Source organism: Pseudorasbora parva, chromosome 20 (genome assembly GCF_024679245.1).
Source record: "Pseudorasbora parva isolate DD20220531a chromosome 20, ASM2467924v1, whole genome shotgun sequence".
Classification (NCBI taxonomy): Eukaryota; Metazoa; Chordata; class Actinopteri; order Cypriniformes; family Gobionidae; genus Pseudorasbora; species Pseudorasbora parva.
The window spans coordinates 23,639,792-23,664,901 of NC_090191.1; the positions used below are offsets into that span (position 1 = coordinate 23,639,792).

A 25,110-nucleotide genomic window follows, 5' to 3' on the forward strand; every position below is an offset into this window, starting at 1 on the left:
AGCCAGAATGAATTTTTTCTACATCCCATAATATGGTCCATCTAAAAGTGGCATAATATGGTCCATCTGAAAGTGGCTTTAAAAGCGATGGGTAGTGTGTGTAAATGAGACGGGAGCGCTTCATCACTCCAGCAGCTGTATGAGCCAGAGAACCATTCAGACTTCATTTATGACTCCCACTATTCTTTTATAAGAGGCATTCATCCGCCCGCCTCACCAGTCCATCCACCATTTACCAATAAAGACACCCTCAACTTCACAGAGAGAGAGAGGGAGAGAGGGAGAGAGGGAGAGAGAGGGGACGGGGTTGTTAATGGTGGTCTGGGTGGGACTTCAACCGTCTTCTGCTTCTGAACTGTTCAGCATTCACATCTGTCTGCTGCTTCAATTATACAGAGACACGAGGAGGAGAGGAGATGCCACACAAAGCAAAAGAGAGACACTGAGAGAATGAAATGAGCTTTAGTGAACAGAGAAACACAGAGAAAATGAGAGAGGAGAGATGGATCCCTGAGAGAGGTGTAATGTTGTATTCCTCCTTTTAAATTCACAGACTTTCTGATCTAGATGGGTTTAGGAGTTCATCAAGAGAAACTATGGTTAATACAAACCTGCTACCCAAAAAGTTGGGACATTGAACAAATTGTGAATAAAAACATAATGAAATGATGTGGAAGTTTCAAATTTCTATATTTTATTCCGAATACAACATAGACGACATATCAAATGTTTAAACTGAGAACATGTATCATTTTAAGGGGAAAATGTTAATTTAAAATTTCATAGCATCAACACATCTCATAAAATTTGGGACAAGGCCATGTTTACCACTGTGTGGCATCCCCTCTTCTTTTTATAACAGTCTACAAACGTCTGGGGACTGAGGAGACAAGTTACTCAAGTTTAGGAATAGGAATGTTGTCCCATTCTTGTTTAACACAGGCTTCTAGATGTTCAACTGTCTTAGGTCTTCTTTGTCGCATCTTCCTCTTTATGTTGTGCCGAATGTTTTCTATTGGTTAAAGATCTGGACTGCAGGATGGCCATTTCAGTACCCAGATCCTTCTTCTTCTACCAAGCCATGATGTTGTAATTGATGCAGTATGTGGTCTGGCATTGTCATGTTGGAAAATGCAAGGTCTTCCCTGAAAGAGTCTGGGATGGGAACATATTTTACCATTGATGGTGCCTTTCCAGATGTGTAGGCTGCCCATGCCACACACACACATGCAATCTCATAACATTAGAATTGCAAGCTTCTGAACTGAGCACTGATAACAACTTGGGTTGTCCTTGTCCTCTTTAGTCCGGATGACATGGCGTCCCAGTTTTCCAAAAAGAACTTCAAATTTTGATTAATCTGACCACAGAATAGTTTTCCACTTTGCCATAGCCCATTTTAAATTAGCCTTGACCCAGAGACAACACCTGCAATTCTGGATCATGTTTAGATATGGCTTCCTTTTTTCCTACAGCGTTTTAGCAGGCAACGGCGAATGGCACGGTGGAATGTGTTCACCGACAATATTTTCTGGAAGTATTCCTCAGCCCATGTTGTGATTTCCATTATAGTAGCATTCCTGTATGTGATGCAGTGCCGTGCAAGGGCCTGAAGATCCACAGCACATCTTGCACACAGAGATCATCTCTGAATCTTTGGATGATATTATGCACTGTAGATGATGATAACTTCAAACTCTTTGCATTTTTTCTCTGAAAATTGTTTGATTTTCTGAAAATTTTCTGATATTGTTCCACTATTTTTTGCCAAAGCATTAGGGGAATTGGTGATCCTCTGCCCATCTTGACTTCTGAGAGACACTGCCACTCTGAGAGGCTCTTTTTATACCCAATCATGTTGCCAATTGACCTAATAAGTTGCGTATTGGTCCTCCAGCTGTTCCTTATATGTACATTTAACTTTTCTGGCCTCTTATTGCTACCTGTCCCAACATTTTTGGAATGTGTAGCTCTCATGAAATCCAAAATGAGCCAATATTTGGCATGAAATTTCAAAATAAAATATAATTTTATGAGATTTGTAAATTATTGCATTCCTTTTTTATTCACAATTTGTACAGTATTCCAACTTTTTTGCAATCGGGTTTGTACAACAGAAAGTTCCGATGAACGAACCAAGGAGCGAACCAACCAATTAACCAACCAACCTTTTTTTATTAAATTTTATTCATTTAATTTGAGAACTTTTTATTTTGATGGTCTATTTGGACATTTGTATACTATAACTATAAGTAACTTTGCAAATACATTTTAACTAACTTTTCTTAGAGTATTAGTAGAGTGTCTGCTTAATATCTGCTAACTCTTTATTTAGATGGAAACTCTACTGACTATTAGAAACTTTGCAACTATGACAACTTATTCTACTAACACGAACCCAAACCCCTAACATGTAGTTGCAAAGTTACATATAGTTAGTCGAACGTATAAAGACCATCGCAAAAGTGTAATATCCTTTAATTTTAATTAAAAAACATTACAGTTTCTTTCTTCTTTCTACATATTTGTCACAAATAATTGTATTGTGCTCAATTTGTTTTATGAAAGATAAAAAATAAAAATAAAATGACAAAAGATTTTCCAAATACGCCAACCATATCATGTTGATTATTGATTAACCAATCAGGTTTAGACAGAATTGATTGCCATATTTTCTTGCTTTTGCACTAATCAGTATATTGATGTTGCTAATAATACCTCATGTTTACTAGTAGATACCAGACAAACCAAACACAGTAATTAACCTTTATAGCCAGTCAAAGATGTAAACACTGGTCAGACGTGTGTTTGTGCTGCAATATAAAGCGTGTATGAGCAGCTGTTACATCTGTAAATGAAGCATTACATCTGCCGCTCAGCAGAAAACATGACCTGATTTTGCTTCCAGCCTCTAAGAGCAACATTAAACCACAACGTCTAAAATAGCCCAGAAAGAAGCTCTGAAACTGACACATTTTTGACAGCATCTCAGTCATAAAGTTACATGTCTGAAACTGCACAACGGTGTGAACTCGTCAAAGGAAGAGGGATTTGTACCTTCAAGTAATTTACATTTAAAATTCATTCATTTACAGATTTACTCTCACTGGATTCAAACCTGCAGCTTGTCTGTTCACTCCCTAGACCACGTTACAGGATGTAGTTTGCATGGCGCAGCCATATGGTGTCCACAAAACAATTCTATCTAATTGTACATCAAGAGATCTGCCGTTCACTCAAGAGAAGCTTGAACTAGTAGATGGGATGCAGGAAGAGATTCACAGAAGATGACCAGACTATAAACTATCAACAACACAACAAAAGGCTTGACGAAGCCTTGACTGTAAACTGCTTTAACCGAGAGAATGATTCTGAAACATCTGATTTATTTCAGATACGAAATTAATTTCAGTCATGAACATGTTTAATCGCTTGCCTGATTGTGTCGCTTTCACCTCAAGCTTGTCGGCAGCGTGTGACACGAAAACAAGCTGTTGTAGCTCTAAGATAAGAAGCGCATGTAAACCGACATGGTTGAATAATCTCACAAACGCTTGAAGCAATAACATACGTGACACTCAGAACAACCTGAAGGGGCTTGAGAACATTTGTTGCTGTAGTTTTAAATGGTGAGGTTTATTTGTAGCACATTCAGATTTCTTTTAAAAGAGCCTTTTAAACATATTCAGAAGACACATTAGAAGTAAAAACATACATGAGTGTGAGATTATCTGTGACCACAAAAGAGATAAGATGAAAGGAAACTATTGACTTACATTGAGGCCTCTCTGGAATAGCGTCTGTCCCATAACGTTCGCCAGCATACGGATCAGAGCGGCTCCCTGAAGACACACCGTAAACACACGGTCAATAAAGACTCATTTACTCTCGGCTTCTGTTCACATGTGTACAAAAACTGAGAAAATATGCATGGTTTTCAGCTTTGAAAGCATATGTGACATGTTATGGCACTGTTCATTTTCTGGCAGGTTTGCTGGTTCATCTAAACAAGGACTCTATGACACTCGTCCTTCTGTTTTATGAGTCTGTATCTATTTTTGATTTTGAGTGACTTTGACATGCTTATTTGACAGCATCTAATCCCCATCCCTCCCTCCACAATCTGTGTGATGAGTGTCACTTCCTGTTAGCGCTGCATGGGGACTCATGGGATTTTATGGGATAATAGATTCCTTAGAGTGTGAGGAGGAAGTGATGAGGGACGGCCGGGTGTCAGTGTGACTGACAGAGTTCATAACACCACAGTACCTGTGGGGAAACAGGGGGAGGGGCTTGAGGAACAGCAAGAGCCAATCACAAACAGGCTTTGAGCTGATTGACAGCTGGAGGGAGAGCTGAAGCAGAAACTCAAATCTTCAGTGGATGCAAGATTCTGTCTGCGTCTGAACTCTGATAAAGGACAAAGATTTTCTTCACTGCTCTTTGTGTCTAATGGTTTTCAGATGTTCAGGATGAGAGGATATATTTAGATGCTGGAGTGGTTTTTGTGTTTTGTGTTTGTTTTTTTACAGTAAAATGTGTTGCAGTGAGAAAGAGGTAATTAAATAGATGTTGTATGGTCTGAGATGAAATGTTTATTGTGCCACTAAAGTCCCCAGAGGACACAAAACCTCACAAGCTCTCAGTGTAACAGTTTCTGTCCTCGACTTACTAAAAAACAAGCTTTTAATTAAACAGTTTTTCTTGTGTATGTGAAGAGGCTTATATTTACAGCATGGCTCTATTTACAATTCACAAAGATTAACTGAGAATTCTTTATCTGGGAGAAAAATAACAAGCAAACTAAGCTGTTTACTGGACTCAATAAAAGATAAAGTTTATTGGTGAAGTCCGCACAGAAATAAATGACTGCTTTAGACAGACAATAGCTACTATTGTTTTACAAAGTCATTGTTTCTCTGTCTTGCAAAATGTGCAAATTCACTTCATTTATGTTTCATTTTGAGAATAAACCAGTTTTTCTGTTCAGCTCAACATTAAAGGTTTATAATAATTTCCATGATGCAGATGAAGATCATAAGAGATTCTCTTGCCTTCTTATATGCGATCCAGTCAAACACTCTGTCGATGTCTGTGGCTTCAAACACTTCCTGAGAGATCGGATGAGAACTGGCCAAACCGTCCAATAACATCACCTCATGAAGAACATCGGTCAGAAACCTCTGCTTCTCCTGTGGATGACAATGAGAAAGACTGTTTTTACAGTATCAAACACATAACCCTGTCTCATAAAAGCTTCTGTTTTATTTTCAAAAGTAAAAAATAAATTTGAGATGCGCTATAAATGAAATTAGAAAATGGTTATGGGGAAATCCAGCCCTCTATCTCACATGACTGAAGACTTCATACCTGCAGAAGCTTCCATTATTTATTGATCTGATGAACATTCACTGCCGCCACATGAGCACCAAGACGACTCACTGCTGCTATTTGAGAATACACTCAATGTGTGTGTGTGTGTGTGTGTGTGTGTGTGTGTGTGTGTGTGTGTGTGTGTGTGTGTGTGTTTGTGTGTGTGTGTGTGTGTGTGTGTGTGTGTCTGCTCTGATCAAATGTCTCCTTGTAGGATTCACTATAAAGACAGGTTGAAGTTTGGGTCAGATGAAGAAAACTCTCATAATTCCCTGTGTCTGTGGATCAGCGGAGAGTCACATCTCAAATACAGTCTGTTGTTCAGCAGCACATGAGGAAGATGTTACCGGATAATATCTCCTATTTTTAAGTATTTCTCAAGTAATTTTGTGCTGTTTAAAAAGTAACACAATGAAGCAATTAAACACGATACTGCCATATTTGTATTATTACCTTGAAACACCATGTAAATATACAAACACAACAGAATAAGTACAAGTACAATGTTCATATTAAATAATCTAATAATCACTTGCTCCAGTTTTGTAGATCAACTTCTACTTTCAAAAGATGTTCAGCTAAATAAAACACACTATAAACTCTCATACATTTCAGTAAAATATGACACTGTTTTCCAGTTACTCATTTAAAAGTGGCGGTTTGCCAGTTACCGTACATGAAAATGGATTAAATATGAATCACATGAATTATATATTAATCTAAAGCATTGCACTGCAGATTCATATTCTGAACATCTTCATAATGGGCCCTCTCTGAAATCTCTGCGCTGACTGACCAAATTTGAAATGACGCCAAATTTTATTAATTTATTATGTTCTCATCTAGGTATTTATTAAAGGTGCATGACTAGGAGAAAGTCAGCAAACTACCAGATGTTATAAACATGTTTGGTTTTCATGCTCTTAGGGCCCTATCATTCAACTGGCGCAATGCGACGTCAGACATTTTTTTTTATTTTTGTTATCAATTTTATTAGCTAGTTTGAGTCCGACACAGTTATCATTTTCACATCCAGCGCCACATTGTTTAAATAGCAAATGCACTCGTGCCCATCTGTTCGCCCATGGACGTGTTGGTCTGAAAACAAGGTGTGTCCGACATCCCACTTTTGCTAGTTTAACGATGGAGAATATGGTCGGCGCGCCAGCCGCATATTTCAAAAGGCTTTTCATCTAGTCTCTTAAAGGGGGGGTGAAACACTCAGTTTCAGTCAATCTCATGTCAATCTTGAGTACCTATAGAGTAGTATTGCATCCTTCATATCTCCGAAAAGTCTTTAGTTTTATTATATTTATAAAAGAAATATGGGCTGTACCGAGTCTTTCCAGAAAAAACCGAGCGCCTGGAGGCGTATCGAGTGGGCGGAGCTAAGGAATGTCGATCGCGAACAAATCGGTGACGTCCTCAAGCGTGGAGAAACCCATGGTTATCTCAGCTAATACAGATATGATCCAGAATCAAATCTGAGGCAGAAATAAATTGAACAGGAGAAACGGCAACAGCAGGACGTCCGTCTCTGTGGTATGTACTGTATTTAGGGGCCTTTGTGTGTGTTTACTCGCAGTTTATGAGGACATGATTCGGTTTATGGACTATTGTATGCGACTAAACCTTAGCAGTAGCAAGCAAAACGGTTTTGCACGTCAGACTAGTGTAACGTTATACAAAGAACAGCAATGGAGTAACGTTAACATTTAGCGTATTTAAATGACGAAGCACGCGATCGTGTCGTTTACTGATGTTTACTCATGCGAAGGTAGCCAATAGCGGAGACATTTGAAGCCGTTTTACTCACCGGCTGCTTCCAAAGCAGGACGGAACCTTTATCGCTGGGACGGCTCCGTCAAAAACACACTTCTTTGGTATGATTTGGTGAAGTCCTGTGACAGCAGTGGCGTGGAAATCCACTTTGAGACGCGACTGAAACGATGTTGTGAAGCTTCCTGTCATTTCAAAATAGCAACACACCAACAATGCGCCTGAACACACCTCATTTTCAGACCAGCATGCCCATGGGCGAACAGATGGGCGTGAGTGCATTTGCTTTTAAACAATGTGGTACTGAACGTGAAAATTATAACAGTTTCAGGCTAAAAAAAAAAACAGCACCAGGTGTATGATAGGGCCCTAGGTACAACCCTTTTGGATCACGCACCAACTGTTTTTTCCACTGTTAAACTAGCAAAAGTGGATACAGGTCTATAAGTGCACCTGCGCCATACGCTTCAGACCACGTGCTCAGATTGTTTTTAATATAGGGCCCTGAATGTGTTAATACTCCTTTTTTCTCCATCATTATGAATAACTCTTGTCCATTAAAGCTTTTGGCAGCTTGATTAAAAATCCCATTGAAGACATTAATCCAAGAGAGCAGGATATTTTAATCAAGGGATTTGAGCTCAAACAAACAACGTACGGAAATAAGTCCAGAAACAAATGTTCATCAAAACCTTCATTATTTTGTCAATATAATGAGGCATATTCTATTAACCCAGTGATTCCTGGTTTCATGTTCAAACAAACCACATTCCCAATCTCATATTCTGATGTTCTGCTAAAAGCAGATTATAAAATAGACTCGCATAAAAGTGAGAAGTCATACAAATCAATAAAGAGAAATTTATTAAAGTATTATTTAAACTAAGATTGATGTGGGATTGTTGGGTTAATTTTTATTCTATTTGCAGATGAAAGTCTATCTTGTACGGCTTTGACATGAATTCTTTCTTATTGAGCAGCTAATGAAGGGTCACATTTCCCGGAATCACATCTGAGGTCTAATTATCTTTAGATATTTCTGTCATATAAAAACTGAAGCATGCTTTACTTAACGGACTGCTGTAATAATTTATCCATCATATTTAACTTCAGAGAGAAAGTAGCAACTTTTTGAAATCAGTGTCCTAATTTCTCAGCTATTAATATCTTCACTTAAGCGGTCTTATAGAAGAGATCAGTGTGTGGCATGTCTTTAATTTCACTATTTCCTGATGCACATCACTTTAGAATAATATAAGCTTCACATGTCGGCCTAAATACTGTATATAGACCAAATCAATTCATGCAAATGAGCCCTTCATGTTAATGCACAACATATACATTATGGTGAATGTGAATACAGTAAAACTGACAGACAGAGAGAGAACAGCTGCTGATTTTAATGCAAGTCACGTAGTGGACACTATAAAACGAGTGCAATGAGAAGAGCTTCCATCTGGCCCATATGTGCTCTCATCGAGGTGTTTACGTCCAATGATACTTCATTTAGATTCTGCTTATTATCGTCTGCACATCATCACCTGGAGTTTCTCACTGATCAACCGCTTTAAGGCCAGAGATCACAATGATGCCAGACGTTCAGGTCAGCAGCTTTTGCAGCAATGCATGATGGGTTTTTATAGCATGACCAACACAGTCTCACCCCTACTCGTCAAATGTTGCCGAACGGTCAAGTGACCCTGACGTCAGCTGTTGACGCACAGGGTACCCCTAAATCGCCATTTTTCGACGTACTGGTGCTGCGTTCCAGTTCGTTTTTATCATGCCCTTCACTCGCAAACTTCCCTCCGTCTCGTTCACTCGGATGTGCGTCATGCCTACGTTGCATGAGTGCCCACTACTGGCGGAAACTTTTTAAATGGACTGAACTGGAACGCCCTAAGCCCTTGATCACTTGGAATCCACTATGGAGTTGATATATTATTTATTTTTTACCTTTACAAAACTGTTTAATGTAGCATTCTATATGTATATGGATGTGTTTGGGTTGTTTTAAATGTTTTTAAAAATAGTTATAGTTGTTTGTGGTGGGGTAAATTAAACGTGATATGTGGTGACGTCACAATCGCGTTGCATTGTGGTATATGAAGCTGCCTGAAGTGTACATATGAAGTAGACTCGCTCACTCGGTCAAAATCGAGGGAGCAAGGGTCTGTCCATACAAACTTCCCTTGTCCACTTCACAAAGTGGAACACACTTAAAAATGGCGGCAGGGATTCCCCCAAGGGGAAGTGCTTAGGGAAGTTTGCAAGTGCGTGTCTTAAAGTGGAGTGGAACGCAGCATGGGTAATCCACTGATTTCAATGAGAAACCTAGGACGTCATAAACAGACGTGTTGGGCATGTGAATGTTATCGTTATGATGGAATATATTGGGTTATAATTTTTACATTATGACATGTTGGAGTGTGATTCTCAATTTAATCAGCCAGCACAATTGTATTTACATTTATTTACGCTATGATACACGTTTGAAACAGCAGTCAAACCCCACCCCGCCCTAAACCTACCCATTTGCGTATTTGTGATATAAAACACAGACTGTAACAGACAACAGGCACACTTTATTGAAAAAGTCCAACTATTCCGAGGCCAAACGATTGAATTGTGTGAAGAAAAGACCCAAAAGCAATCACCGTCTCTATCCGCGCCGCGCGCCGCGCACCGCGCCCCGGCGTCACACTGAAGACGCCACAGGTAGACCCCTCGGCGTCACGCGATGGACGAACTGGGAACCCAATTGCTTTCAGTGGGAAACCTTTGGCGTCAACATTAGACGGGAATTCTATCGGTATGAAATCGCGCTGAAGAAGTCTCATTCAGAACACATCGCGATGTTTGGCATCAGATCACGTGTGCCACATGTTGGTGAGTAGTCATACATATTATGTCCTAATATTTGATATAAAGTATTTTCTGCTTGTCGTTATCGATCATGTTCAGTCACTGCATTGTATCTGTCATCATCTCCACTGAGGCTTTGCATTTCTTTGCTTTCTAAATAAACACACCTTGCTAATAGGGTGATTAAACACTGTCACGTGACGTGCTATAGACCTTTAAACATTTGTTAATATTTAATAATAATTACTAGTGTAGTTCCAACGTGGCATTTGTAGTAGAAGCACAATAAAAAATATATAAAAAAAAACACTTGTCATGCGTTTACCACAGTATTGGTAGTTTTAATGTGATATTTGTTGTAAATAAACAGTAGCCACAACAATTACCATGCTTTAAATGCATTTTAATGTAAAATCCAAATATTGTTATTTAAATAGTATACTTTATAATGCTATATATTATATATTATGACTTTTTTCTCTCTTTCTTTTTTTTTTTTTTTACCTGAAAAGACCAAAAGGGCCTCTCGGACTCAGTCAACCCATTCTTGTTTGTGGAGAAGTAACGGAGAAAACCAAAAGCTGCAACAGCAAATATTTGTAATGGTATGTATGTGTTGGTTTGAACCCTTTATCAAACATTTTATTTAGCATTTGTTGTTACTTATTCTTACAAATCCCATATCTCAATCAGTAAGAACATATTCCCAAAGTCTTAATAATTCACAAGATTTAACAAGTTGTCAAATTCGTATGATTCTCGTACATATAGCTCTGAAAAAAATGAAGAGACCACTTAACATGGATTTCTAAATGTTAAGTGGTCTCTTAATTTTTTTTCCAGAGCTGTATTTGTATATGAAGAGTTCAGATGCAAAAGCCTCAAAAAGCCACTTCGGTCACATGACATCAGATATTCAATTATTTTTTCTTAATCAGATCAGTTGCACTGTTTATAACGTCCCGTTTGCATGTAAATAATTTATGTGATCACAAAATCAAGTGAGTTATCTACATTTTCAAACAAATTCTTATGATATAGCTTGCTATTACATACTTTTAACTGTCTTAATTTATATGTTTTAAAAACAATAGTATTTGCACAGAGTAAGTGAGACTTTCTTGTTTTACAGAAGAGAAGAAAGACCAGACCTTATATCGAAGCAAGCTAAGAAAATAAGTCCTTTGTTTAGGGTGAGGAAGGAAGATGGACATCTTGTGCCCGAAGAAGACAGAAAAGTGCGCAAGTCCATTGGTATGTCTTGTATTGAAGCAATGCTGTAATATGTAGTACAAAATTTGATGTTGATCTCTCAAAGGACTATTCATTTCAACAGTGATCATTCTTTCTACTCTGATAAAATACGTACCATTATTCATGTCTAAATATTTTAATAACACTTAAAATAAGCAAATGAGGTTCTGTATCTTGGATTTATTTAAAATGGTAAATATTTGTTTTCCCTTTTTGATACAATTATTATTACACTTTTGGCCTTCAGTTCTTAAAAACTGCACCGTCTTTTTGTCTTAGATAAAAGTAGACAAGTGTGGGAAAAAGCATTTAGTTGTTATAAACTCCATGTATTTCTCCATTGTTTTGTAGACCATGGATGGTTCTGGGTAGCTTTAGAAGATAATGAGTTGGGACATATTAGGAATCAAATAGTAAATGTTCTTTGAAATATCTGGTTAGTTCTTTCTAAAAGATCTACTGTTTAAAAGGTTGCTGTTGATATGGGTAAATTAGTTTTTGTTCAGTACTTGGCTAATATTATGGGCTGAAATATTATACATAATGCTTCAATGTGTATATTATTTTATGTACTGACTGCTGCTTTGTAAATTTAAATCAGGAATTGGCATTTCTGCCCATTTTGAGGTGGAGAGTTTACTGAAGAACATAGGTTAACCTGACTGTACATTAAACTTAATATGAATTGTGTTTGTTGTTTTACTTTTAGACCAGGACTGGAGAACGCCGGATTATACGACTTCTTCCTCTGGTTGAGAAAAGGCTACACAACATCAGTGATCACATCATCTGTACATTGATTATACTGTAGGGTACAAGTGGGCGAACTGTTTAGAAGAAGAAGAACATGAACATGATAGAGGGAAGAGACAGAAACCAGTCTAGTTGTAATAATGAATCATTATTTTCCAACACTATATCAAATCTGTTTTCTGTATCATACTTGACTGGATGGGATTATGTGGCACTCATTTGTGTGGCTTCAGCAGCTGTGAATGGATTAATATGATGTTAATGTGTTTTTTAAAACCCATTTTTATTTATCTTGAATCTAATTTGACTTTATTCTACTTTATCAACTGTATACTGTATCCTCCAATAAAGTGTTGAGTGATAAAGTATGGTGAGTATTGTGTATGGTGTTTGGTACAGTAAATACACATTCAACAAGTTTATTTAGGTTATCTTATTAATTACCAAGAATATTTTTACTTGAGAAGTAAACATTTTTTATCTGGTTATATTATATTTGGTACAATGCTCCAAAAAGTTGTATATACTTGCATGCTGTGACAAGTATGTCAGTTTTCAGTGAAATAAAGGGAAGGATTACAAACACTTCAAGCTTAACTGAAGATGATCCATGTTGATCATTCTGGTACATCTACTACTGCAATAAAAATTAAAGCATGCACATTTTCGATGCCAGGTACGTGAAGAGGGTGTAGATGAAATTGTGACAATGTCTCTTGTTATTTTACTTAATGGTGCATGGTCCTATATTTAATAGTAATAATGAAGTGTAAATAATATAAATAGTTTTTGTTTACTCTGGAAAGTGGATAATGGCAAGTTGTTGCAGGTTCATCCATTATATTTATTAGTGTTTATCCATAAAATAAAAGAAAACTTAATAATTATTATTTTACAACATTTCTTTCAAATATTTCTGTATTTCATCAGATGGTCTTACAATATCAAAACCTATACACAAGCATGACGTTAGAATAGAAAAGACAAAATACTCTGATATTTAAATGTGACTCAAAGTTTGTTGTACGTGATGAGGAGAATAGATCTGTGTATGTTGTACTGCCCTTACACCTCCAGGGACCCAGTAGTGGCCCCTTGAAGAGCAAAAAAAAAGCATATTTCAAATGGCTTTAACTCAAAGTCTGGTTAGCGTATCACAGAGAAAATTGGCAGGACAACTGCATATGCAATGTTTACTAAATAATGTTGGCCACAGTTTTCAGACATATATGGAAAGCTGCCATAAAGGTTTTTTTAAAAGTGCTCACAGTAAAATATACAATTTCAGCTTGGCCCTCATATGTCATATAGGTTTACACAATGAACATATTTTAATATCCAGTTGTCCATTAAATATGTTATTTACTTAACATTTATTGTTTCATTATGAAACCTTTTAAACTACATTACCCATATATCTGTCATTGTATCAATGCAATGGGAAACATGGCGCTGTAGTTCATAGAAGTGTGCAGAAATGCTTAGGGTTAGGGTTGGGTTCTCAGTAAAGGAGTCATTTCTCAGAACATAGCGACACTTTATAGTTAGCTTAACGTATTACTGACGTAATAACACCAAAACATACTTTGTAACATGAAACGCCGTTTTATATGAGTTAAAACAGATAGTCCAATCACAGCGCGTTCTGCGATAAAGTCACAGCCAATGCCAACCCAGCTGAACAGAGGCGTCACACTTACTTGTCCATTTATGGTAAATTATATCACATCTCATCCGGTTCAACTGAAGGGGTAGATTCCTTAAAGAATTAATATTTAGGCTAAATATTATATTTATTATAATAAATATTAAATATTATTTATTCTAAATATAGGCTAAATATTTATTTATTCTAATTAAATAATAAAACTCACATTTTAAAATGAAAGTCTTCTTTGTGTGGTTAAACTGATGCATAATAAATATATTTGCAAGAGAATCCTTTTTCTATGCAATGGTCTACAAGCATAAACTTCTTTAAGCCATCCTTTACAATCTGAACTCTTGGAATTAAAACAAATATAACAAAAGCACAATGAATGCACACAATTTTGTAAGCATATTCCAATATTTAATGTCAAACAGTTTAAATACAAATGTAGTGCAAAAAATAAAAAAAAAAAAAAAAAAAAAAAAAAAAAATAAAAAAAAAAAAAAAAAAAAAAAAAAAAAAAAAAAAAAAAAAAAAAAAAAAAAAAAAAAAAAAAAAAAAAAAAAATAAAAAAAAAAAAAAAAATATATTGATATATATATTGTAACTAAATTAAATGCCAATTAAAATAGTTGATGATTATTGTAAATGTTAACCATTTTCAGTAAGAAAATACTTCTATAAAGTACATTCATGTTACAGTTACATTAACAAGGTAGTGATATAATGATAGGTAGTGAAATAATGATAGAGGTAGTTATGGTGGACATGTACTTTAGTGACCATTGTAATAAAAGTTTTAATGAATAATTATTGATTTCAAAAGGTATTAACTCTCACTATCTTCATTTGTTCAAACAAACAACAAATGCAGAAATATACATTGGACTATAGCATCATGAAGTCAATGCATGACTAGTGATGGCAATAGATATGTCCTTCACTAAATCTCCTGATGATAAAGGCATAGGCAGACATCAAGAACAGTTTATGAATATTGGTTCTGCATATATCAAAGAGATCATAAGACTCCACAGACTCCACGTGAAGACTTTGAGACACTGTGACAGAGCAAAGGGTGCACTTCACTGGACATGTCCTATGCATGCCCAAACAACAACACCCAAAAACACTTATGAAGTGGACACCACCAGGAGGACACACGAGACAGGGAAAACCAAGGAAGATATGAGACAGATGTTTCACGAAGACCTCAATGCCGGTGTTCCATGAGAAGATGTGAAAACGTGGCCACAGATCGAATATGTTGGAGGACACATGTTGCCCAATGTGCCCAGGACAGGACATGATGATGATGTTGTCAGTTTATACATAACTGTAGGATTTATTTCTGTAAAAAACGATGCATAATTAAATGTTAAATACATTTATGTAATAAGTTCACAGATATGTGTGCATTCCCATTATTAAAAGTATATAATAGCAAGCTATATCATATGAATTTGTTTGAAAATGTAAATAACGCACTTGATTTTGTGATCACATACATTATTTACATGCAAACGGGACGTTAATAATAATAAAAAATAATTGAATATCTGATGTCATGTGACCGAAGTGGCTTTTTGAGGCTTTTGTATCTGAACTCTTCATATACAAATACAGCTCTGGATATACTATACTATTTAAATAACAATATTTGGTTTTTACATTAAAATGCATTTAAAGCATGGTAATTGTTGTGGTTACTGTTTATTTACAACAAATATCACATTAAAACTACCAATACTGTGGTAAACGCATGGCAAGTGTTTTTTTATTTTATTTTTTTATTGTGCTTCTACTACAAATGCCACGTTGGAACTACACTAGTAATTATTATTAAATATTAACAACTGTTTAAAGGTCTATAGCACGTCACGTGACAGTGTTTAATCACCCTATTAGCAAGGTGTGTTTATTTAGAAAGCAAAGAAATGCAAAGCCTCAGTGGAGATGATGACAGATACAATGCAGTGACTGAACATGATCGATAACGACAAGCAGAAAATACTTTATATCAAATATTAGGACATAATATGTATGACTACTCACCAACATGTGGCACACGTGATCTGATGCCAAACATCGCGATGTGTTCTGAATGAGACTTCTTCAGCGCGATTTCATACCGATAGAATTGCCGTCTAATGTTGACGCCAAAGGTTTCCCACTGAAAGCAATTGGGTTCCCAGTTCGTCCATCGCGTGACGCCGAGGGGTCTACCTGTGGCGTCTTCAGTGTGACGCCGGGGCGCGGTGCGCGGCGCGCGGCGCGGATAGAGACGGTGATTGCTTTTGGGTCTTTTCTTCACACAATTCAATCGTTTGGCCTCGGAATAGTTGGACTTTTTCAATAAAGTGTGCCTGTTGTCTGTTACAGTCTGTGTTTTATATCATATAATACGCAAATGGGTAGGTTTAGGGCGGGGTGGGGTTTGACTGCTGTTTCAAACGTGTATCATAGCGTAAATAAATGTAAATACAATTGTGCTGGCTGATTAAATTGAGAATCACACTCCAACATGTCATAATGTAATAATTATAACCCAATATATTCCATCATAACGATAACATTCACATGCCCAACACGTCTGTTTATGACGTCCTAGGTTTCTCATTGAAATCAGTGGATTACCCAGTACGTCGAAAAATGGCGATTTAGGGGTACCCTGTGCGTCAACAGCTGACGTCAGGGTCCCTTGACCGTTCGGCAACATTTGACGAGTAGGGGTGAGACTGTGTTGGCATGACGGATGTGAGAAAGAAGAGGAAAGCCAACAGTCCGGTAATGACAGGTGAATGGACCTATAGGTGGTTTTAAGGACTCTTGTCAAATCCATTCCCACATTTCCCAGAGCATTTGTGAGTTTTCAGTTCTGGTTTAGACTTTAGACTGTTAAAATGTGCAATATTATCCAAACTGTGGCAGGGAAATGCTTATAGTCAAAGTGTTTCCATCAAAACCCACTGAAACCCAATTGCTCGCTGAAATTACATTCCCTAAATGGTCTCTCTGCTTGGCTGATGCCCCATAACCAAGGTGTCCGGAGCAGAGAGGTATGAAATACTGGGACAGACAGGATAGGAAGGTCATTACGAGAATGAGAATGTGAGTGAATGAACAGAAGTATTAAACAATGCTGCTATATTGACATTTATTTTACTTAAATTAGACAATACATAAATTAAAGGTGTCATGAACTGGCTTTTTTATTTTTTATACTGTTGTCTGAGGTCAACTAATGACATTTGTGTGGTTTTTACATTCAAAAACATCATAACTAAGTTAACTAAGTAATAACTAATAACTAAGTAATATATATATATATATATATATATATATATATATATATATATATATATATATATATATATATATATATATATATATATATATATCAACTAAGTATACTGTATATATATAAACTAAAAGGCTATTTTCTACACTGGTTTTGAGGCTCTCTCCAAAACACTGGGTTTTAATGGGCGTGCCGCACTGGAGTCTTGGAAGTAAACGCCCACGGCTTGGATTGGATAAGATTTGCATATTTAATGAGCTTCAGCTCCCCTTCTCAGTTCAGTTCACATGAAGGAGGGGTTGTTTTTTTAAAAGGGGCGACCAGAATGATTCTCTCACAGGGCTCGTAAACGTCTTTATCAAACAAACACAATGATTTATTTCTCATCCACCCGCGATTGATTGGAATTTTATTTCTGTATTACATGGGCCACATAGTCTGTGGATATAAAAAAGTGAGCCATTCCGAGCCGTACCATGCAGTGGAAAAGCACCAAATGTCCAGTCTAAGACACATCAGGTCTGAGTACACACAGTAATCTTCACACTTCACTTCACTTCACTATATAATAAAACTGAACACAGTCAGTGAATCATAATGAGGAGAAGGACCAAAAAGACTTAACCAGAATGACTGCAAATTTATAGCAAAGACTGGACAGGGAACATTCTCAGAAATTCCCGTTTATCCCGCCCCTTAGATTGAGCCCTGTCAATGGTGAGTTTCCAGACCAAACATCTTGATGTGGGTCTGGCTTGTCAGGCTAAAATACACCTAAAATATTCTAAAATAAAAAGATGGGTCTACAGAAGAACTGCAGGATTGCATCATTCTTCTACCAAAAAAAAATAAATACAATAAAAAAAAATTGCGGAAGAAGGTGGAAGTTCTCAAAAAATTACCATAAAAGATTAATAACGTTCAGATATAGTCTGGTGCTTGACTTCCTCCTTCTTTATACTGGAATTATTTACACTGGATTTATTTATCATCCTATAATACAGGAGTATCATTAGATGAATTTCTGTTTGGACGCACCTGGTCTGGTAAAATAGCCTCATAATTTGTGGCTGTTATACAACCATTAAAGCATCACTGAACCTGTTGTCTCCTGTGAGACGGCTGAGCATTGTTAACTGAAGCCAAGCTTTGTCTTACTCCGAACGTGAACTTTATTTCTAGAAGTTTGGATTGTGTGCTCTAACTTATGTGTGCCTACCTTTTTTCAATATGAGTGCCATGATTTAACCACTCAAAGAAATAATAACCAAATTAAAAAGGGTTATCAACATTTAATAACTGAGTAAGACACTGAATATGTATGTTTCACATTTTTACTGCATATGCTATTTGCAATTCTAATATGTTCACAGCATTGTGCAAAAGAAAAAAAAATACACTTATTTACAATAAATATAAAACTCCCTTTGGTTAGAACTGTATACAATATTGCAGTACATATTGAAACTGAACATACAACATATGTAGAACTAATGCTGCACACACCCCTTCTCATCAGTGGAAGTTGAGATTCACATGAGATACATTTTTTAATTTAGGAGACTTTTTCAGGAAAAAAACTGTGTAAAATTAGTTTGACAGATTTTGACAACTAGTTGTAATGACGCAAGCAATGAAATGAGGACTATTAGTTTTATATAGTTTTTTATGTATAAATATAGTTTTATATTGATATATAATGACTATTATGTATCACAAGAAAAGTTAATTTTGACTGACATGACATAATCAACTGATAATGTTATAAAAGAGCAGAGAGTTGAATGAAAGCAATTGATTCATGTCCAAAAGCATTTGCAATTTGTTGGAAGGCATGAGAAACTTGAGGTTGAACTAAATGCAAATGTAAATAGTGATGTGAGAAATGCACCAAAGCAACTGAGAAAAACTGTAAAAGTGCTCGCTTCTGATTGATGAAAATGGAAGAAAAAAAACAACAACAACAAATAGACAGACTCACCATGTTCCACTTTGGAAAGAGGAAATCAGTCCCGATGTACTCGAAGTAATGAGCGAATCCCTCCTTCAGCCAAACGTCTTCCCACCACACCGGTGTGACAAGATCCCCAAACCACTAGAAGAGAAGAAATGAACCATCAATCACCAACTGAGAAAAAGGGTGACTATTACAAAAATCAATTTCATGTTCACCGGAAAACTTTTGTTGTTTTGAACAAGATAAGTATTTATGGGTAAACAGCAACAAAACTTTATTTGGGCAAAGCATCAGGAAACAATACACTCTCAAATTCATCCAATATCAGCAAAAGCATATTTCATATAGTGGCAAACACGTTTTATTAGAAAAGTCCAATACGGGAGAAAAATAACTTCCTTCAGAAGTAGAAGTACAAACAAACACTTCTAATAAACAGTTGCACTCTGGTTCAACAGAAATGCTGTTCACAATCGGCTTCACAGAACATTGAGAACCCGGCAGAGCTTTTGAACTATGATTAATAAACGGCCTAAACAATCAATAACATACAGTTACACAATTAAAAACACATTTTTCTGTTCCACAGCATTCAAACCTGGGCTCTTCGCCAAGGACACCGTAAATTAACAGAAGAGAGAAAAATGAAGATTCGATTATGAAACGTCCAATCTTGAAGGTAGAAAGTATTCAAACGGCCCCTGCCATTGTGCACAGACGACAGGGTGCAAAACATTGACTGGAAAAGATGCAACATTGCCGTTGTGAATGGGCTGGATATTTTCCACAGGCTCCGGGGCTCAAGCAGATGCGCTGCTGAACGCCGGATCTCATTGTTGCATCCCACAATCCTCTGTAGGAGTCAGACCTTTTTCATCTGAACATGACATCATTATAGCAGCTCAAAGGCTCTCAAAGCGCCTGACGGGACGTTCATCTGTGACTCAGACACATGGACTGATAGAAGAGCCTCAGCGTGGAGAGAAACAGCTGTTATCCTGCTCTCACAGGAGCTCTCTGCTAGTCACACAAGTGGCTACCCAAAGGTTTTCTGCCCTCTTCTGATGACAGTGAGTCACATCACATAATTTATTGTGTTTAAAAGACTGAAGCGGCAGTGCAAATGTATTTATAGATAGATAGATGGACGGACGGACGGACGGACAGATTAGATAGATAGATAGATAGATAGATAGATAGATAGATAGATAGATAGATAGATAGATAGATAGATAGATAGATAGATAGATAGATAGATAGATAGATAGATAGATAGATAGATAGATAGATAGATAGATAGATAGATAGATAGATAGATAGATAGATCTACCATCGCTATTATACTCTGACAGCCATGATGATGGCGTGAAAATGCACTGTAAGAGATCCATCTGCAGGTTCTGACAGCTTGCGTTTTGTGTTCGTCCCTGATTAAGCAGTTCAACAACACAAGAATGTCAATGAACAGCATACGAACCATGCGACCCTCGCTCAATTACGCCTTCAACAATGTCTGTGAGCCAAAAGCTGAAACTGAGGGATTCTGCAGCCCGCCTGCTTCATTAACAGATACGCTGGCATGAGTCGTGCCGGGAAGAGATCAGTCTGTACCTCTATACTGCAGCATACAGAACATGCAGGAGAAAACCGGCGAAGGCATCATTAAAAAACAAGCAAAGTTAAGTTATAAAACTCTCCAAAGCATCTGAGAACCGCTCTGAAGAATCATACCGACATGAAGCCAAAATTCAACCAAAATGGCAGTTTTGTACTTACAGAAAACGCCTGAATAATTGAGTTTAAATGTCCTCCATTGACATTTAACGAGGAGGTTCAGACAAGGTCTGTCTGCTGGATCAGGTTTGTGACTGCAGGGTAGAGATCATTGCTTTCTTAGCGGGAAAACCACAAGAAAGATGTCCTAAAGTTGTATTCTAACAGTAGCTGAAATGTTATACAGCCTGGTCTTAAATCCCTAACTAAAAAGGAAGTATACTCATCATGGTGTCAAGGTCCTGCCCTTACAGTCTTATCTGTCTTGTCTCTGTTTAATGTTTCATTGTTTGCTTTGTGTCTGTACACATGGCTCGGTTTTTGTTTGTGTTGGCCATGTGCTCCTCTTATCCCACGTCCTTGTTTTCTGTTATCACGTCCCTTTGTTTAGTCATTCGACAGAGTACCTGCACAGTGTTCACTGCTCCCTATTATGATAAAACATAAATTAATATTGTAATTTACTTTACTTTCAAATTAATATTAATCCATATAATGAGCATATTTGCTATATTAACCCTGACCAGCTAGTTCTCCTATTGTTTCCTGCCCCTATTGTGTGGACTTTGTTCCTGTCTCACTATTCTTGTGCTGTCTATTATTGTTAATAAATGTCTGGTAACACTTTACAATACGGGTGCACTAATATGCATGAATTCATGCTTAATTAATGCGCAGATAATCATGAGTTAATGTATGAATCATGAAGAACTAACCCATTTATTAATAATCACTGCATTAGCAACTAATGAACATTCAACATGATTAATAGATTAAGTAATCTTTAAATAGTTATGAGCTAAATATGTCATAATGTAATAATTCCTTAATAACATGTTATATTAACTAATAATTAAAATTAATGTATTAATTACCACAACAGGTCAAAGCCATGCATTTCAACTTCCGGTTTTGTGCTTTAATTAACCATTAGCTAATGATTTATAAAGGTATCATTATGTTATGACTTTACTTGTTGGGGCACATGACTATTAACTGATTCAGAATTAATTCAAAACTCATAACCACAATTACACATTACTTAACGGTCCCATTCTTCGCATGTTTTCGAAGCTTTGATTGTGTTTACAGTGTGCAATATAACATGAGTTCATGTTTCGCGTGTAAAAAAAACAGTATTTTTCACACAATTGACTTATCTGTACAGCAATGTTTTTTTTTTCTGTCCTAAAAATGGCCTGATGATTTCCTTGTTCTATGAAGTCCCTCCTTCAGAGACATGTAACGAGTTCTGATTGGGCCAGCGCTTCCCGTGTTGTGATTGGACAGCAGCTTAGCGCACTTTGCCCGAAAAGGTCCCACCTCTTACCATAACGGGGAGATGCACGCACTGAATGCACGCTCTTCTCCACGTGTGAGAACAACAAGACCACGCCCCCTTTTTTGCGTGTACTTGTGGGCGGAGGGTTAGTCAACAAACGGTTCTAGTGACGTCATTACATTCCTGCACTTCCTGCTGTAGTCCAAACCGGCCGTTCACTGTAGGCTTTGAAAGGGAACTTCTGTTAAATAAAATATCTTGCTTGGCATTGAACTTTGAGCTTTATAATTTTACAGGTATTATTTATGCTCTAACAGCAACATTACACACTAACTAAAGTCTGAAAGATGAAATCGCGAAGAATGGGACCTTTAATAAGTTAGTTAATAGTAATGTGCCCCAGCAATTAAAGTGCCCCAACAAATTTTGTTTTTAGCTTAACACCATTTTAACAAATAATTCCTATTCCGTTGTTTTTAATTAATATTCCATGAGGTGTATATTCCATGAGCCATATTACACTTGCCTGCACTAATAAATCACCCTCTTTTTTCAAAGACAATATTGATTTATTTGTCTGACTTCAGAGTGAAAGTTCGACAAATAAATGTGAAATTTGTTTGCTGTCTTGTATACACGAGCAGAGAATAAAACACCAGCCAAACGACGTGAGTCATTTAGACTCAATTCTACTAACAGACTAACTAGATATTCAATATCTAACTTTGTTTTAAAGCAACCGTGTTAAGATGTATGTGACGTAAAAGAACCGAAGTCTCACTCCCCAAACATATTCATATCCAGAGGGTAAAATGTCACCTCTCCAATCTGGTGGAAAATAAGAAAACTCAACATCAGCTGCATCGCCTCTATGCTCATGTTATTGGCTGAATAACTGCATATGAAGGGCTGTGGCAGCATCATTTAATTCTGAGAGGCTGAAATGAGAAGAGAAATTAACGGTTATTGAACGACTGTGACATATAAACCCCATCGCTGGCGGCAGCAATTCTATTAACAATCCGCTGCTACAGTCTATGACATTAAAATGAGTTCAGGCGAGTCCACAGGATAAACCTATACAATAGCAAACAGCGCCTATCACCTACTTATCAATTCTCTACTGGTAGTCCGCGTGAGCCACGGGATACAAATGTGATTTATCAGATGCCGGCACTTTGTTAGCATTATTAGTGCTCAGACAGACTTTTTAAATGTATGACAGAATATGTGCTGGATGAGGACCGATCTAATGCTTTTAAAATGAAGGAGCCAATCAATATGTCAGATGAGCATAAGCCCCGCCCACTCTGAAGATCTGAGCTCAGCCGAGGTAATTATAGTGGGGGGGAAAATCAGCGTTGTGCTATTTAAAAGTTTAATTCACCCCAAAATTACATTTCTGTCATTAAATACTCACCCTCGTGCCTCTTCAAACCTGTCAGACCTTCGCTTCGCAGATCTTCAGAACGCAAATTAAGATATTTTTTTATCTTCATAACATTACAGCTGAACCACTGTGGTGTTACATGGACTATTTTAACGATCGCTTTACAACTTTTCTGGCCCTTAAAATGGTCGTTGCTGTCTATGCAGGGTCAGAAATCTCTTGGATTTCATCAGAAATATCTTAATTTGTGTTCCGAAGCTCTTACGAGTTTCGAACGGCATGAGGGTAAGTAATTAATGACAGGAATTTCATTTTTGGGTGAACTAACCCTTTAAGTCTATGAAAAGAATGGGAATGCGACTGAATCGGAGAAACCGTTTGAATAGATAAATGGCATCTTAATTAAAAACCTAGAGATGAGCAGAAGCTCCAGAGAGCTGCAACACAACAGTGTGAAACAGCCTGCGGTGAATTCAAAAGCATGTGACGGATAATCTCTGTCTTTTACTCTCTCTGTCTCTCCTCTTTTCTGTTTTTCAAAAGTAAACACACTTCCTCACATATGGATACATATGCAAAATTGTACTGGCTACATGCTTTAAAGGCAACATATCATTAAAATCATATAATCAGGTCCCTGGTGTATCTACCAACCCAGAAAACTTTAAAAAGGACTACCCAGTAACTTTATTTTGGTAAGCCGTTTTCTGCAAGAATGTGAATAAAAAGCTGATCAAATTCTGCTTCCCTAGTGATGTAGGAGGAGGGTCTTATTATAATTTTACCAGCCCTTAATCTGCACGATTCCACCCACCCATCGCAAGCGACAACGGTGTACCAGTTATAACGTCATTGCAAAAGTAGATTAGAGGAGTCATAAAATGTCTCATCTATTTAAACAATAACTGTTCTGTTTTTGGCTGTAATAATAAACTCTCCACACTCCAATGGGACAACTAAGACATATTACATCTTGTGCAAAGGGCGTTATAGGACCTCCTGTATGATTTATAAGCCTTTTGAAAAATGGGTACATAATGTCCTCATATTTCACCCTCTCTTTGTAATACCTATGTCATACCCATGTCATTATACACATTTGTGTCCTGATATTTCACAAAAACAAGCACACACACACACACACACACACACACACACACACACACACACACACACACACACACACACACACACACGTTTGTTTTTGTGAATTGTGGGGACATTCCATAGGCGTAATGGTTTTTATACTGTACAAACCGTATTTTCTATCCCCTTACACTGCCCCTGCCCCTAAACCTACCCATCACAGGAAACATTCTGCATTTTTACTTTCTCAAAAAAACTCATCCTGTATGATTTATAAGCATTTTGAAAAGTGGGGACATGGGTAATCACCCTTTTCTATAATACCTATGTCATACACATGTCATTATACACATTTTTGTCCTGATATGTCACAAAAACAAGCACACACATACACACACACACACACACACACACACACACACACACACACACACACACACATACACACGTTAGGTTTTTGGGAATTATGGGGACTTTCCATAGGCGTAATGGTTTATATATATATATATATAAAAATGATGCTTTTTATATATATATATATATATATATATATATATATATATATATATATATATATATATATATATATATATATATATATATATATATATATATATAAAAAGCATCATTTCTATATATATATATA

At 36.8% G+C, this 25,110-nt stretch overlaps 1 protein-coding gene and 1 long non-coding RNA gene across 2 annotated transcripts in view; one reads left to right on the plus strand and one right to left on the minus strand.

Moving 5' to 3' along the window:
- LOC137049149 (thyrotropin-releasing hormone-degrading ectoenzyme-like) overlaps positions 1-25,110 on the minus strand; it is a 155,677-nt gene that overhangs the window by 55,541 nt on the left and 75,026 nt on the right. Inside the window, exons 5-7 of the mRNA XM_067427533.1 lie at positions 18,958-19,071; positions 5,055-5,192; positions 3,777-3,842 (exon numbers count right to left, since the gene is read on the minus strand). Coding sequence (XP_067283634.1) covers positions 3,777-3,842; positions 5,055-5,192; positions 18,958-19,071 — 318 coding nt within the window. The remainder of the gene's footprint in view (positions 1-3,776; positions 3,843-5,054; positions 5,193-18,957; positions 19,072-25,110) is intronic.
- On the plus strand, positions 9,967-12,379 carry LOC137049733 (uncharacterized). The gene is made up of 4 exons (XR_010899695.1): positions 9,967-10,041; positions 10,530-10,622; positions 11,150-11,271; positions 11,981-12,379. It is a non-coding gene; the product is annotated as an uncharacterized lncRNA (long non-coding RNA).